Raw genomic sequence first — 17,618 nt, forward strand, 5'->3', positions numbered from 1 at the left:
AACATTCTTATACAGAAAGTAAGGAACTCTCTTAAGTTCTTCTGAATGAATATTTTACCCTATATTACTCAATGAAAACACTGTCAGTTATGCTGTTGTCATTCATTCGTGTCTTTTTATAAACTGAAGATGAAAATTGAATATTTTTATTTGTTCCTTATAATTATTCATGACAGAAGACTCTATGATAATGGAATATTAACTTCTTATTTCAAAATAATTTTAGACTTCAGAGAATAGTACAGACAGTTCTTTTGCTCAATCTTTGTTCAATTTCCTAATGTAACATCTATCCAACTATATCCCCAAATTAACATGATATGATATTTTTAAGATATCTATAATACTTATACAAATTTTGAGTTTCCCCACTAATCCATTACCCCCACTCCTCCCAATTCAGGATCTAATACAGGATCTGTCACTAGATATAATTTTCATGACTCCTGCATAACCTCCAACCTGAGAGTTCCTCAGTCTTCCTTTGTCTTTCATGAACGTGAAATTTATGAATGATAATAGAATTTCTACATTACAAATAAATATTGTTTAAGTTAGTGAGATGAAGCATTTTTCAAATGTAATGAAATTTCAAAGACTGAATATTTTCCACCTTTTCATTCAAGTACTATACATTTTTTGTTTTGTGAACGCTGTATATCAACAGAAAATATTCATATATGAGTATTAATGTGTGAATATATGTATAGGCAGTAGATGGAACATGGCATATAGTAACATGATTTGGTTTGGGGGGGATTTATAAAGCAGTATACAACAAAAAAAACAAAGAGGGTTTAGTCTAAAATCTGACTATGGAATATGTAAATATGGAAAAGTTTTTTGTTTGAGCAATTTTCATCTATTATCACAGAGAATTAATCAATTAGTACTCTAATATTATTGTTTTCCTTTAAGACTATGTCATTTTTCATCTGCCAGAGACAGATAATTCAAGTTATTATATTGCTCCTCAGACTGTATTTTAAGCACTAATAAAAATTCCATGGGTAGATCTTTAAAATCCAGGGACTGTTTTGTAGAAGTTATTACAGAATATGATTTCATTCTACCAGCTCATAAAGCAAAACACATAATACTCTCCAGCAATGCCAAAATTATTTGTGCAGGATTTATAAAAGAAATCTTCAAATCATTTTTCCTATATCATCAATAGTCTATTACAGTGTATCTTTTTTCTACCAGTATTGTTATTTTTACTATCCCCTCAGCCTTATTATTCATTTCCTGCAATTTATTTTTTAATTTGTTCTTTTACTTCAAATAGAAAAAAAATTTTAAAATATAATAGCAAAAATAAGTGCTATTGATTTGTTGTTATATTCTACCCTCAAAACTAAATTCAATTTCCTCTATTTTACAGAATGAGGAAAGAGGATTATTATTTTGAATAAAATTTTTCTAGCAATGTATTATATAATCTCTCTACCTGCCCCCTTTTTCTTTTGCTATCTACCCAAAATAATAATACAACATTTTCCTCATTCTGTTTCCCTTTACTGACTGCTGCTGAATATATTACCCACGTATATATAGGAAATATCATCCTTTGCTAAATTAAATGTTTGAAACAATCTGTAATATTTTTAAATAAGTCTTTAAATTTTTATGTTGTTTTAAATGCAGGTATATGCAAAGTTAAAGTTATAATGGGCAGTCTTTGGCAGAGAATGTCTATGAGCAGGTAAACCCTGGAATAGAATATCTATGCTCCTGGTGATATATTATGATATTTTCTGCTCAAGCAAAAGCCTAATAGGATTGAATAAACATGTGTTGATATTAATGACTTCTTAATGGTTTTTATCCATGATTGCCATTTTGTGTAAATGTTTCTATTGGGCATATCTTTTTAAATTAACAAAACTGGGTATATTTATCATGTACATCATGATGTCTTGAAGTATGTATACATTGTGTAGTAACTAAATATAGCTAATTAACTTATTATTACCTCACATAATTATCACATTTGTGGAGAAAACAGTGCCTCCACTTTCTGAGCATTTTTCAAAAGCACAATATATTGTTATTAGTTATAATTACCATTTTTAGAAATGCATGATAAAATATTTATAGATAAAATGGTATAATTTCTGGGATTGGTTTCAAAATAAACTAAGTCTAGAAATGGTGTAGAAATAGATAAAACCAAATTGACAGTGCTTGCATGATTTTTGGAGCTGGAAGATTAACTGCATTTGGGTGTTATTATAGTCTTATAATTTTTATATGAATGATATTATCCATAATAAATTTTTAAAATTCCTGTTTCTCATGTTTAAGATAGACAGCAGTGTCTAATAGCTTTATCAATACTGAAAAAGCTGGCCAAACCAATAGTTTAACTGCCTTTGAAAAACAAGATAAGAATAAGCCAGGAAAAAGCAAAAAGTAAAATGTAGTGCATACCTGCACTCCCAGCAGAGAAGAAAACAATCTTCATTTTGGTTGCATAAACCCATTGAAAGTAGAGATACTGTGTACCTTTTTAAATATTTTATCAGACAAATCTTCCTGAATGTAGCATAAAAATTTATTTAAAAATAATGTAAAATAAGCTCAATTAGTGAATTAAATAAGTATGTTTTATGTATTAGAAACAAAAATAATTTCAAAATAAGAAACATGAATAAAGTGTGATTTTAACATATCCATTGTAGAATTTTCAAAATATGACAGTTGAACCCTCATGATTCTCATGATACCTTGAGGGAGTCCTCAGTTCAAAATTGGATTCATAGACATATTAAGGCAACATTTGCCCTTATCTCTCATCCTTCTGTGAATACACAAAAGACTTTTCCAGAGGCTACACACTGTGTGACATCATAAGAGATTGTATACAGAATCAGATCTGAACTCAACTCTCTTCCATTAAGCCCAAGTTAAGCAAATTTGAAAAATGTAAACCAACATCGCCCTTCTCATAAGTTTTTGTTTATAAAATAGTTATTTTTTCATAAAAATATGTGACTTATTTTAACATGAAATGTACTTACATTATTTGAAGTGCAGTAATAAATATTTTAATTTAATTCTCCATTTTAATTTATTCTACAGGAAATGTACATAGAGCCATACAATTTAAATCTCTTTGAGGTCCCTAGTGATATTAGAAGGTGAATAGTACCTGACCCCAAAAGCTTGAGAGCCACCTCTGTAAAGATGTTTGCAGAGGTTAAAAACAAACAAAAACATATATGCTTTATTAGTCTTCATTAAAATATCTTATACAACTCAAAATCTATTTTGTAAATATTTTTGTAACTCATATTCCATACATTTTTTAAATGTTTATTTATCAGTACTTGTCCATTTAATAACCATAGTACAACTTAAGTCAATTTGGATGCTATGTGAATAGAAGGAATAAACTAGTCCTCAATTTACTGATGATGTAGTAGAAGGACTTGATATATAAGTAATTATTATAATGAAATTGTAGAAGGAACTGAAACAAAACCTAAGGAACTTATACCCACACCTATATATAAATAAGGGTATACACATATACTATCCATGTGCATCATAATTTGTAATTGTGTAATATACTCAGAGAAATATATAAAATAACCTCCTACTAAATGATCTTTAATTTTTAGAAAATAGATCCTTTAACTTTTATCATGTAAACTGTAAAGATACAGTTGATAGGTATTTTTCAAAATTTGTACAATAGTTTTTGAAGTCTTTACTCAACTTAGCACAAGGCAACAGAGTGAAGAAAGTAGGTAAAGACTTTTGGAATCATAAAGACCCATATTGGAATTCAGTTATAACATTTATTTAAATCTTGAGAATAAGTTTTTTCACCTATAATATCTGATGAGCTCCATGTATTTCACATAATCACAAGTGAACCTAACACAAAATTTTGTACTTACTACACACCCACCGAATATTAGTTCCCTTTATTCAGAAAGAAATGATCAGAAAAAAGAATAAAATGCAATGCTCAAGAAATGAGACTCTCTTTTTTAAATTTAGAATTCAGTCTTATGGCTCCAGAAACACAGCTGTTTGAAACAAGCCAAAGAAATTCTTGTGATTTTAAATAAAGCCATTTGCTATGTATGTTCCATAATAGACTGGCTACATCTGCAAGGCTGAGAAGACTACTTAGCAATTTTAATAGTGAGGAACATTAAAAATGTCTAGCTTCAGGATATAGCAGTATCTTCTTAGGAAATAGTGACTCTTTTTTTATTCTTCATGAGTCTTTTAAAGACCTTTGAGTCTTTATTAATGATAGAAAATTTATAATAAATTTCATTGGATCTTAGTAGCAATACAAAATGTGAATAGTTCCTTTTTATAACAGCTGTATTGATAAAAACTTTGTTATAAATATCCATTGTTAATGTTCAAGTACATAATTTTAGTAAATTTGCAGTTATTGAATCATCATCACAATTTTTAGTTGCACCCAGAAACTCTGTTCTGTATTTTTAAAAAGAGTTTCTGAAGAATTAGTAGTATCTGTTCTTTGAGAATTTGATAGAACTCCACAAAAAGAAGTCATATAGCCTGAGCTTTTCTTTGTGGTGAGACTTTTCATTACTAATTCATATAAGTCTAGAATTTATATTTCTTCTTTATTCAATTTTGGTAATTTGGGTGTCTCTAAAAATGTGTCCATTTCACCTAAGTTTTAGTGTATTCATACTATTTTTTTACAGTTCATTTCTTTTTGCTTGGGTCCATGATGATGTTCCCTTCTTCAATCTTAATTTGGATTATTTGCAACTTTTCAGTTTTTTTCCTAGACGTGTCTACCTGAAGATTGATACATTGTACCATTTTTTTTAAAGAACCAACTTTTGTTTTCATTGATCTTTCTCTACTGTTTTTCTGTATATTATCCAATTTCTTATCTAAAGATCATTTGTTTTGTTCCTTCTACTTATTTTATGTTTATTTAGCTCTTCTTGTTTCTTAAGTGGAAAGTTAGATTGTTGTCTTGAGACTTCCTCCATTGTTGATATAATTTATAGCTCTTTCTTTTCCTCTTAGCACTGCTTTGCTGTATTCCATGTGTTTTATTTTCATTTTAATTCAGCTCGAAGCATTTTTAATCTCCTTCCTTTTCTTACTCAGTTTTTATTTAGAAACATTTTAATTCCCAAATGTCCAGGGATTTCTCCTGTTATTTGCTGTTATTGACCTTTATTTCTATTATGACTACAGAATCTACTGTGAATGATTTCAGTCATTTCAAATTTTACTAAAACATGTTTTATAATGTAGAATATGTACTATATCAGAGAATGTTCCAGTGCTTTTCATTTCTTTCTGTCAGTTTGAGTTACCATCTAGGGACATTTCCTTTTAACCTGCTATCTACATCTCTGACTTTATTAGAGAATGTCTTGAATTCATCTTCACTTCCAGTTAGTTTTCCGGGATATGAAATTCCTGACCAACAGTCAATTCCTCTTAGTATTTCAAAAGTGGCATTTTCCTGCTTCCTGGCTCCCTTTGTTCCCAATGAGAAGCTAACCAGGCCTGAATGCCGTCAGAAGTGTTATGCTCCTTTCAAGATTGTCTCATTTTCTCAGCTTAGATATGATTGTATGTACCTAGGTGCGGATCTCTCTTTGTTCATTGCAGTTAGGATTGATTATGTTTCTCAGAGCTGCACATGAAAGCTTTTTCTTTAAATTGGAGAAGTTTTACAGTGTTGTTTATTGAAATATATTTTTGTTGTCCTTCTTCTCACTCATCTAATTCTGTGATTCCCATTTCACATGATTATTCACTTGATGGCTCTCAGATGTCTGAGACTCTGTTCATCTTTCTTTCATCTTTATTTCTATTCATCAGGTTAGGTCATTTTCTTTGGTCTGTCTTCAAATCTGCATAGTCTTCTGTCTGCCACTTCAAGTATACTATTGAAAATACTAATAATTTATTATTTCATTTGATTTTATGACATCTCTTGCCTTCTTTTGTGTAATATTTGGTCCTTGTTGATTTTTTTTACTTTTAAATCATTGTCTTTATACTTTATTTCTTTTAGCACAATTTTTAATCCTTTGAACATATTTACGATAGGGTCTTTGTTTATTACACAAAACATTCGAGGGCACTGAGAGATTATTTCATTTGATTGTTCTTTTTCTCCTGAATATGGATCATACTTTCCTGTTTATTTGCATGTATCATATATTTTTGTTGGAAATCAGATGTTTTGCATAATATATGAATCTATCACTGGATGCATATTTTCTCACTAAGGAGGATTCTCTCCTCTGGTATGGGTAATCTGAGATGTCTACTCAGCATTTGTTTTATTAGTATTATTATTACTATTTTTATTATAATCATCTTCATCATCTTATTGTTATTATTGTTGTATTCTTTTATTTTTAAACTCTATTCCTAGAAGTTGGGTCTGCATAGCTAAGTGACTAGTCAATTGGTCAGAAGTTCTGCACAGGCATATTCAACCTACATTTTTTACACAGATGGATACACATTAAAAGTACATTGTAATGTAGTTCACATATACATGTTGATATAAATTTCCTAAAAATGAATATTAATAGATGCACATCAAAATTCTTCAGAAAGATAAATTTAATGAGTAGTTTTATTATATTGTATCGCTGTTTATTCAACCATTCTTCAATTGATTGATATTTGTACTGTCTTCACTTTTTCACTACAATAAACAATGCTACAAATGCCATGATTTTTTCCTTAGACTAAAAGTAAAATTTTAGTCTAAGACATAAAATTACTGGGTAAAAGGAAAAGATATTTTAGATGTTTTTAGACATCATGTCACATTTCTTTCTGGAAAATTCTAACAATTTGCACTTCCAAGCTAATAAATTATTTTTCATTTACTCTTTGCTGTATAAAATGATATAGTTTTAAGAAAAAAAATTAACTTAGTTCAGGAGTCAAATTTTATATTCAGTGTTGCTTTAAGTATTATTTCTGTCATTAATTATCAAAATATTCTTTCCTATGTTTAATAGTTTAATTGCCTCCTTTTTTGGTGAGGGAGGGTTTCCTGTCATACTAGGGCTATGGCAAGGTCCGGACACCCAACACCTAACACTAGACAGGTGAGATCAATAGAAGTTCATCAGTCACAGATACTCACAGCTTGGGGGAGAAGGATACCATAGGACACAGGGAAATGTGAAATTGGTATTTGGGAAGGGAGAACAACCAGGGACTGTGGGACAGGCAGGCTTTTTGAAATTGAAGTGTCCCTGGTTCCTACAGGATATGACTGACTTGGTTAAATAATTGTTTAGACTGACAGGAAATTATAACACCCCCCCACACACACACAGGAGCTGCACCTGATCTGGTTGATAAGGAGGGTTGTTTGTCTAGGGGACCTTATCCATCAGAGCAGAGAAGGGAAGAGAACTTGTGGTTCCGCTCTTCTGATGTCACTAAACAACGAAGCCGCACATAGTGTTATCTTCATTTTAGACCTTAGACCACAATTAGCCCTTTTTATTTCCTTTTAGTGAATTATTAATTTAATATGTGAGATAAAAGATTTTTTTTACTTCATTTTGCTTTGCTGTAACGGATTATACAAAAGGAACCACTCTAAATAGTTAGAACCTGGGCCAGGTAGACAAATGAAGAGCCTGAATTTAATGTAATAGGCACTATTAGTATCATTGCAATCAATGAAAATAAAACCCCCCTTTATAAGATCTTTGTAAAAAGTGTATATGCTTCAACTTTGAATTTTGAAGACAGTTTAATCATAATTTAAAAAGATCAACCTTTATTTTTTTTTTAATTTGATCACCTTTGTTTGAGGCCATGCTGCTGTTCTCAAATATGCTGTGTCAAATAAAGAGGAATAGTAGCAAAAATAAAGTGAGCAACTCCACATTCCAAGCATGATTTAGATGAATCTGGCTATAGCCCACTGAACATTTCTCTAACATCATTTACATGAACATTTCATGAGAAAAGTAACTTTTTTTTTTCAGGCCAGCCAACTCTTAGAATAGAAAGTTAAGGGACAATTGTATCCCCTCCTCTGCTTCTTCTGGAAGCTCAAGAATAAGGATAGCTGCCACCTGGAGGACTTGCATGCTCCATCCTCACTGCAGAGGCTTCTGTGGAGCAGAAGGCTCTAGGAAGGGTACTGGACACCCAAGTTTCCCTCTGACCACACAAATAACTTTCTCTCTCTTGTTACTTTAACAGTGCAGTCATATGTGACTCAATTACTCATTGAAAGCCTTATTTTTGGAACAAATTAAGTAAAAGGCTATAGAGATAAAATAAGGTTCAGGTTGAATCTGTTCTGAAATACTAATTCCTTCCAGGTAAATTTTGGTGAAACCTTGGATTCACTTCTTCAGTAACAAAAGTAGTTTTTTTTTTTTTTTTTTCCTGTCAAGGCTACTTCCCCCAAACACTACTACTTTTCTTGACATCTGTCAGGACAAATATTGCTTATACATTGTGTCCCAGCTAAGGAAGTGACACTGTGGTCTTTTACCCAGCTGTAGATGGTTTAGCACACTTTTCTGTGCACTCATAGTAAAATGAAATTAAAGGAATGAATAATTAATTCCATAGGAGAGTAAAAACATTCCAGATACTTAACCTATAAGAAAGGAGGATAAATGATAATATTAATTTGAAATATAAGAGTACAAGCATATAATGTGCATAAATTGACCATGGAGAAATGAGCAAGAAAAAAAATGGTATTCAACCACAGGAGTAGGATTAGTGATCCTCTAGAATATTTTCTTGACAATTGAAATAATGACCAGGAGAAAACAGAAAAAAAAATGATGTAGGAGTAAAGAAAATATAATGAGTTCAAATCTAAGCCTTTTTGTGTCCTGAACAACCTATGGCAAGTTTCTAACCTTCCTTAGTCTCAGATACTTTATTCAGAAAATGGTATAGATAGTACTAACTTAGAATGGTACAGAGATAGCTTAATATACAATGCAAGAAGGTTATATAGAATTGTGTCTCATACAGCATAAAGTCTAGTAATGTTAGTTACTTTCTGTTTTCTTCCGTCCATGAATATGATACTCAAGAATTGGAGAAAAATCAAATAGTAATTTAAATACAAAGTAATATTGTCACATTATAATTATATGTATAATATTATACATATATAATATATATATACACACACATACATATATTTATGAGGCACAAAGGAATGTTATGACAAATGTATCCAAGGAAAAATAGTGAAATCCAGGGCAATATTTAATAAAATAAAGTAAAACATTGGCATGAGGTATAAATAGAATAAACCCAAATAACCCATCTGTTTGAAGTCATATTTTGAAGTCATGTTTTGACAATTGGAAATCAGTAAAGCTTATATAATCGAAAATTAGATGAAAATAAATTTAAAAAGCAGTTGACTTTTTTTTTAAAGCAAAATTTAATGGACTGTTTGATTATTTTTGCCCTAGTTATCTAATACCATGTAACCTATTTCTTATCCATTTCAGATAGTTGCAGTAATTTCAGTAGAGAAATGAAAATAACCAAAAATAATTGTACTAAATAAGTCTTCAGTAAAAAAAATTAAATTAAAAAAGAAAAGAAAAAATATTCCCTAATGGATTTTGGAAGACAGAAGCTCTTGAAATATTTCAAATACCTCCTTCACCAATAGCAAATTAATTGTGATGGGAACAATTTCAGCCTTCAGTATAAAAATAATCTGGACACCTAGATTCATTTATATCCCTAAAGTGACTCAGCTACTTTAGTACCTTTCTCCATGAAACCGTTTCTCAACTCTTGCCCAAAATAGTGGTTATTGAAATAATTATGTTACCAGGCCTGTACATGTATTGTTTCATATATTACATACCAAGATATTTAAATATCAATCCATACATTTATTCATAAGTATACAATACTAAAAGCCATAATACAAAAATACATAATAGTTACATCTTTATAATGTTTGATAAAGATGATCATGGAATGAAAACAGATCATTGGGCCAGAAATACTTTCTCTCATCTGGACTGAGAGATGGGGGCTCACATACCTTTGACATCTTGTTAGATTTTCCTTTTAGTGATCCAATGGCACCCTCTCTCATCACCGTTTCTCTACAATTGAGTGAGGGAAAGGAGGGACCGGAGAGTGTTGATTAAGGAATCAAACTGATTCCTTAAGACTCCAAACCAGGTGGACTGGCATTCACCAGTCAGTAGATAATGGCTAAGTCACTCATGTGTAAGAAGAGCATGAATTCTGCTCTCCAGCTTTACATTAAATTAGCTATGCTGTCTATTAACCTCCCAAATCTTACCTTTTCATGTGTAAAATAGAATTTTTTTTCTAGTCTGTTTGTTCATTTATTTTAAGACCTAACAAAATAATGTAATTTTAAAGGCATTTTCTAAGAATAGAATATAATACATATTTTAAACATTATTTTAACTGATGCATTAGTCTCACTTGGAGAGAAATAGGCTTCAGTATTCATCTATTCATTATTCATTCAAGCGTATATTTAAGTGTAGTCTATGTGATATGTAGTTACTATAAACATTCCAGAGCACCAACATTGAAGAACTGAAACAGAGTACTTCTCTTGCCTTCATGAAGGTCAAATTGTCTTTTCATGACCTATTTTTCCTTTTGTCCCTACACTCTATCACAATGTTAATCACTGTTTTCACTACTATAAGCATAAATATCATGCAGGTTCTGCCACCAAGGTAATGTTCAAATATTTTAGTTTTCTATAACTGCACACCAAATTTAGTGGCTCAAAAGAACACACATTGAGTATTTCATAGTTTTCATGAGTCAAGAATCCAGGCATGGCTTAACTGAATGCCCTGGTATTGTTCTCATGAAGTTGCAATCAGTGTGTTAGCCAGGTTATGTTCTTTCTGGAGATTGGGGATCCTCTTCCAAGCTAATATGGTTGTTGTAGGACTGAATTTCTGACTCTTAGCTGACTTTAGCTGAGGCCACTCAGAATCTAGAGGCCTTCCTCTTTGTCTTGCCACATGGCCCTCTCTTACAGCTTGCTTCTCAGACTTGGCAACCTACTAATTGAATACCAGCAGGGAAATCTCCTCTTAAAATCTTCTAGGACAAAACCTTTTATAATATCCAATAATCATGAAAGTGAGTTCCATCGCTGTCACTAGATTCTATTGAATAGAAGCAAGTCACAAGTTCTAGCTGTTAAGGAAAGGGATTATGTAGAAAATGACTCATTGGTGATCTTCATACAGTATGTCTGCCACAATCCCATATTATATCCAAAAGTACAAAGGGAACATACTACTCAATTTTGAATTAGAATAGTATTTTCGTCCTCCTATTTTCTATAATTAAAGTGACATTTACTTTGGAAGGTGCATCTTAGCTTTGCACTAATGTATATTCAAACTATTTTATTTCCAGTAACTCTAAAAGTGTACGTAAGTATCTTCCCAATTAAACAATTTTCTTAATAGACATCGTGAATGACCCCACCACTAGCGCTGGCCTGCCATCAGTAAGATTAATATCTTAATCTACTCTGATACAAATAGATTCATTCAGTATAATTTAATATTAAGGACATACCTATAAACTGACCATATTTTTTAAAAGGGTCATCCAATTTCATGTCAGCAATAATTTTTTCCTGGACTCTAAGAACTGCTAAATGGAATAAATTTATTTTGTTTCTTCTTACAGAAGTATCAGGCAAATCTTTCAGACTTGATCTTTATGGTTGTAATTTTGCAGTTGCATTAGGAAAGATAAAATGAAGAGAAAAGGAAATTGTATGTCATTGCAGAAATGAAGAATGCATTTATGAATGTGGCAATGTGGAAAAATCTGTGAGAATTATTTCTGAAGTATGTCAAGAGAAGAGAATCTATTATTTTAAGTAAAATTACTTAAGCAGCACAGTCATCATCTTTTATTTGAAAAAAAATGTTCAACAAAATCAGAATACTAATGTCCTCTATTGTATATTTTAACTTGTCTTCTATATATCCCATTCCAATGGTCCTTTCAGTCATGTGATGTGCTAACTTGGATGTGGATATCCTTTTGTATATTCTTAGATTCCAACATTACATATTTGCCTTATTATTATTTATATTGTGTTACAAAATCCACGTGTAAATTTAAGTACATAAAAATATTAGATGAAATGTTCTCTTTAAATCTTTCAAAGAATAAAATACTTTTTTTTTCCCCTGCCCAGGAATTGAACCCAGGGGCACTTAACCACTCAGCCACATTACTAGCCCCATGTTTTAGATTTTTTATTTTGAAACAGGGTCTCACTAAGTTTCTTAGGGACTCTCTGAATGCTGAAGCTAGCTTTGAATTTCGAATCCTTCTGCCTCAGCCTCCCAAACCTCTGGGATCATAAGCCTGCACCACCACACCTAGCTAAATTGCTTTTCATGCATGTGGATATATATTTAAAACTAAGAGGAAATATCTTGGCTTGGCACTCTTGTGTTTCCATTTTAATACTCCTGAAAAATGTCAAGATTGGATGGTTGTTAAGGTGATCAATACTGTTGTGTCTGTAGAAAAGGTTTTCCTGTAGTGAGCAAAACATTACTGGGGGAAAAAAAAGGAAAAATAGTGAAATATTTCTTAGTTCTCTGTATTCCAGTGTTGATGAACAAATTATAGCATTCTATTGGACACAAGGGGAAATTACTATGCATGTTTCATATAATTTGGTTAATTTTCCTAAATATTACATTGATAGAAATTTGTAGGTGAAGGAATATGAAAATAAATTTTCAAAGCCTTAAGAGAAAAATTAACATTTAAACTAAACAAACATATGTTTAACTGAACCATCCTTTGAACACTTTTCCACTATCTTTGGTATTTCATCCACATTAATATTTGTACAGCAAGTGTGTTATCACTTTCTTCCAACTAAAGAATATATGCAGTTTATTTTCATTTTATGATAACTTTATTATGAATAATATTTTATTTACCTACCACTATTCTATATGATATAGTATATTTACTTGTGTAAATTTCACTTCTCCTTGAGACTTAGATGTATCATATAATAGTTTTTAAATGAAATAAGTACTTTATATCAAAGTTTAATGCTCTAATTATGACTTAATAATATTTTCATAATAATTTTAATGATGAAAATAGAAACATTCTTTTTATACAATAAAAAACAAATCTTTTATGTAACATATCACTAAACATAAAATTAGATTTTTAAATACAAATTTAAATGGAAATTAAAAGATTTTCCTTAAATATGCTCATATTTGTTTTTTTCATAAAAAGTGAGTTCAATAACCTAATATCATATTATATTCATCAAATACTTACAAATACAGATTTTAAAAGTCTATGGGCTGGGGTTGTAGCTCATCAGTAGAGTGCTCAACTAGCACATGCAAGGCCCTGGGTTCGATCCTCAGCACCACACAAAAATAAATAAAATAAAGGTATTGTGTTCAACTACAACCAAAAAACAAACATTTTTTAAAAAGTCTAATGTTCCTTGGTATTTATCCAAAAGAACTAAAATCAGCATTGTATAGTAATAACTGCATACCAATGCTTAGAGCACCACAATTCACAATAGCCAAGTTATGGACTCAATGTACGAGTCCATCAGCTGTCACATGGATAAAGAAAACATGGCATATATACACAATGGAGTTTTTCTCAACCATAAAGAAGAATGAAATTATGTCATTTTCTGGTAAATAGATAGAACTGGAGAATATCATGCTAAGTGAACTAAATCATACTAAGAAAGCCAAGGGTCAAATATTTTCTCTCACGTATGGAAACTGGAGAGTAAAAACAAATAAAACGGGATCTTAAAAAAAAAAAATGGAGGGAGACTGGTAGGGTAGAGAAAGGGGATTGAGAGGGAGGAAAGAGGAGAGGGCTTTGAGAAGTACTAGGAAATTAAATTTACCAAATTGTCCATGTATAAATATACTGCAATGAATCCTCCTTTTGTATATAATCATAGTGTACTAATTAAAATAATAATTATAATAATGGGAGATTAATAGAGTAAAACAAGCAGATTGAGGAGAAAGGAAGGAAAGAAAAAGAAAGACACTATGGAATGAGATTGATCAAATCATGTGCATATATGAATGTGCTATAAAGAATCTCATTATTATTTATAATTATAATAGACCAATTAAAAAAAAACAAATAACTAGTAATTTATTTAAATTGTAATTCTAAAGTTAGAAGTAATATCTTTTCTTCATGTTTTGGTACTTTTATCACTGGACTTTTCTGTCCTACAAATATTATATTCCCAACATGCTTTAAATATTTTCTGAATTGAAATTACCCCATAAGACTTCCTTAACCACAGGTATACTTATATATTGTGAAATTGCATTATCTTCTGGTTTTCTTTATTAAAGAACTATATTCTCTACTATTCCATACTGTGAAGTCAGAACAAGAACCAATGCATTTCATGGCATCTTAGGAGACATTTTATCAGTGTTTCTAATTGTAACAGAAGCAAAAGATGCAAAGGAGATTTGCTGAAAAAATTGGTTAAATAAATATTAATTGCCAAGGACCATTTCAGATCAAAATTAATGTTGCTTCTTGAATTTACTGAAACTTAGGTTGACATTCTGCTTTCTAGATTTGAAGAGGGGTATTAAATTTTATGAAAATATTTTGTCTATGTTTAATAGATAAAATATAAAAGTGCAGCTATAGAGAAATATAAAATCAAAATGACCAAATTTTAATTCTCATTTATTATTTTTATAATATTCAAGTTGTACAAGAAGCTACTGTAAAACTACAGATATATTATATTCCTTGGAATTATCTTCTTTGGGTCTTTTTATTGTTTCCTATGCTGTTCTTGTGCAAATTTTTAATATTTTACGCAACTTTATTTTTTATATAAAAAACTGCAGGAATATCAATAAGAGTTAACAGTAATTTTTGAAAATTGATTATGCACCTGAAGTATTTTCCATGTATATAATCTTATTTTTCACAGTATTCTCATGATAATGTTTTATTCCATTATACCATCCACCCTGAATTCTATAAAGTACATTTTATAATATTTTGAATACATGATTTCACTATGAGGGTTTATTTCACCATAATTCAGAAATAATTATTCTCTATTCTAGTTTATCAAGATGGATATAGTTTTGGTTTCCTATCACTGATCCTACCACAGGGTTCTAGATTGTGTTCAGTCACTAAAAAGCAAATAGCTGTAAGGACCCAATGACTTAACCTCAAGTCACTGTTATCTTCAGAATGAGGCTATAACCAAATTGTAAAATAGTCACTTATACTAATTATAGATTTTGAAACTTCACAACTAATCTTTTAGCTATACCTTTAAAAGGGTGTCATGATCTTAGATCTATTTGAGACTTTTTAGCATATGGTTGTACCACACATCATATAGTGCTAAAACTATTTTTATATGCTACCTTTGCATTCTAAATATGCAAAGCCAGTGCCCTGAGCTCCTTCCTCTGCCATAATCTACATAAAAGTATATTTTTTGAGAAATTTTAACAGTGTGACCTTAAACATATCCCTATAAGCTAAAAATAAATCTTGTAAATCACCTTTGAGTTCTTAGACTGACCAAGTCTTAAAAGATATTGATAAGCTAACTATATTAGGAATTTAATATCCAAATGAAGTTTTATGCAATCTTGAACAAATAATGGATTACAGTTTGTGAGTGATTCCACCATGGAAAGAAAAGTGTTGGTTGTGAACATACTTTTATTCCTAAAGATAAATAAAGGAATAACCTTTTGTTATGGCCAGTAATATAAAAATACTCATTTTATAATTTCTAAAATTTTCTTAGTACATTGAAAAAATTAGACCAAACTAATTGAGTGAATTCTGGCTAAATTCTTCACACCCATCTAATATCATATTATAGATTCAGTCCTGGTGATTCCTTAAACTCTAATATCTAAGAACGCATCTGTCTTTACCCAAACTTAGCGGAGGAGTAAATCACTTAATAAAACACATTCATACAGTTGTGTTAAATTTACATTATAAATAATTTCTGCTAAGAGCAGTAATGCTAGACCAAGAAATATTTAGCAGAAAATCTCCACAGATGGGGTAAGGAGAGCTAGTATCCTGTTTAACTATGAACTCTAATACAAGGCATTTAGAAACATAGTCAACTTGTTTTCATTTTCATTTTTTTAAATTTTTTATTTGTTTTAATTAGTTACACATGACAGTACAATGACCTTGACATATCATACATTTGAATCAGATGGGATATAATTTCTCATTTTTCTGAGTGCCCAGGTTGCAGAATCACATTGGTCATGCAGTTCTAAATCTTCTGAATACCTATAGTGGTTAAGAAACAGAGGAAATAAAGTGTAGGAAATGAGGATAGGTAGAAAAGGAGAGAGGAAGGAAGAGAGAAGGAAAGAGAGAGGAAAGGAGGGAAGGAATTATTTTGAATCATCACAACTGGGAAGAAATATTTTACCAGAATATATCCTTGTTTTTCAAGTGACAGGAAGGTTACATAATTCAGTGTTAGTGGTGGCTGAATGTTTAAAATGTATAGATGCTTCCCATAGCATTGTTTTTTAAGAATACAGTAGAAAAGGGACAAAATTTTAAAGCAGTAGCTTTTAAAATTTGGAGATTTTGAAAGACAATCTGAAAGAATTTGAAAATAGTACTTCAATCAATGAATGAATTTCAGTGAATTTCAATTTAAGTAGTTTATTGTGCCTTCCATTAAAGATGAAGAATTCTGCTTTCCTTTAATGCTTTATGGTAAAATATTTTTAGCATTTACAATGAAAATGCATGAGGTACTATGTCCCCTCACGAGCTTTTAACTGATTTAGAAAAAAAAAAACACATAAATTTAAAATATCAACAGTTTTTACCTATCTCAATTAGGTTTCTCATTATTATTGATCATCTTTCCATTTAGCTAATTATAGATAAACCTGTCTTGGGTAAGAAACAGTTTACTAAGTGGGTCATCAATCAAGATCAATGTTATTATGCCACAAGCAATATAAATTGATGAGTGAAGACTGAAAAGTGACAAATAATTCATAGGTTATAATCATGTTTTTACGTTATCAGCTGAAGTCCTTTGTATGTTCACATCCTCTGTTCAATTTATGACAGCCATTACTGCTTTTCTGTGAGTAAGATGCTCCTAAGTTTCATAGGTGAATACTCAAGATTTTCTTGCACTGAGAATATCCTTTTATAAAATTTTTATAATATATCTGGTTAAAAACTGGCAATGTGTTAGTATATGAAATTGAAGTCAGCATAAAGTACTTTTATTGATGATGTTATATTTAGCTTTCTGGAGCCAGATCCACTTTTTGTCTTCTCTAAAACTATGACAAATATAGTCTCTTCTTGAATTATTACTAACTTGCTAATTCTTCAATACAGGTAATGGACTAGGAATCAGAATTGTAGGTGGTAAAGAAATCCCTGGGCATGGTGGAGAAATTGGAGCCTATATTGCCAAAATTCTTCCCGGGGGAGGTGCAGAACAGACAGGGAAACTTATGGAAGGTAAGAATAAGAGATTTCAAAACAAAGAA

At 30.7% G+C, this 17,618-nt stretch overlaps 1 protein-coding gene across 1 annotated transcript in view; it reads left to right on the forward strand.

Annotated features, from left to right (window-relative positions):
* PCLO (piccolo presynaptic cytomatrix protein) overlaps window positions 1-17,618 on the forward strand; it is a gene marked incomplete at both ends in the record, with an annotated part of 403,276 nt that overhangs the window by 253,441 nt on the left and 132,217 nt on the right. The window contains one exon of the mRNA XM_081287316.1: window positions 17,464-17,589. Coding sequence (XP_081143442.1) covers window positions 17,464-17,589 — 126 coding nt within the window. The remainder of the gene's footprint in view (window positions 1-17,463; window positions 17,590-17,618) is intronic.

This window comes from Spermophilus citellus (genome assembly GCF_964194105.1).
Source record: "Spermophilus citellus genome assembly, chromosome: 3".
NCBI lineage: Eukaryota > Metazoa > Chordata > Mammalia > Rodentia > Sciuridae > Spermophilus > Spermophilus citellus.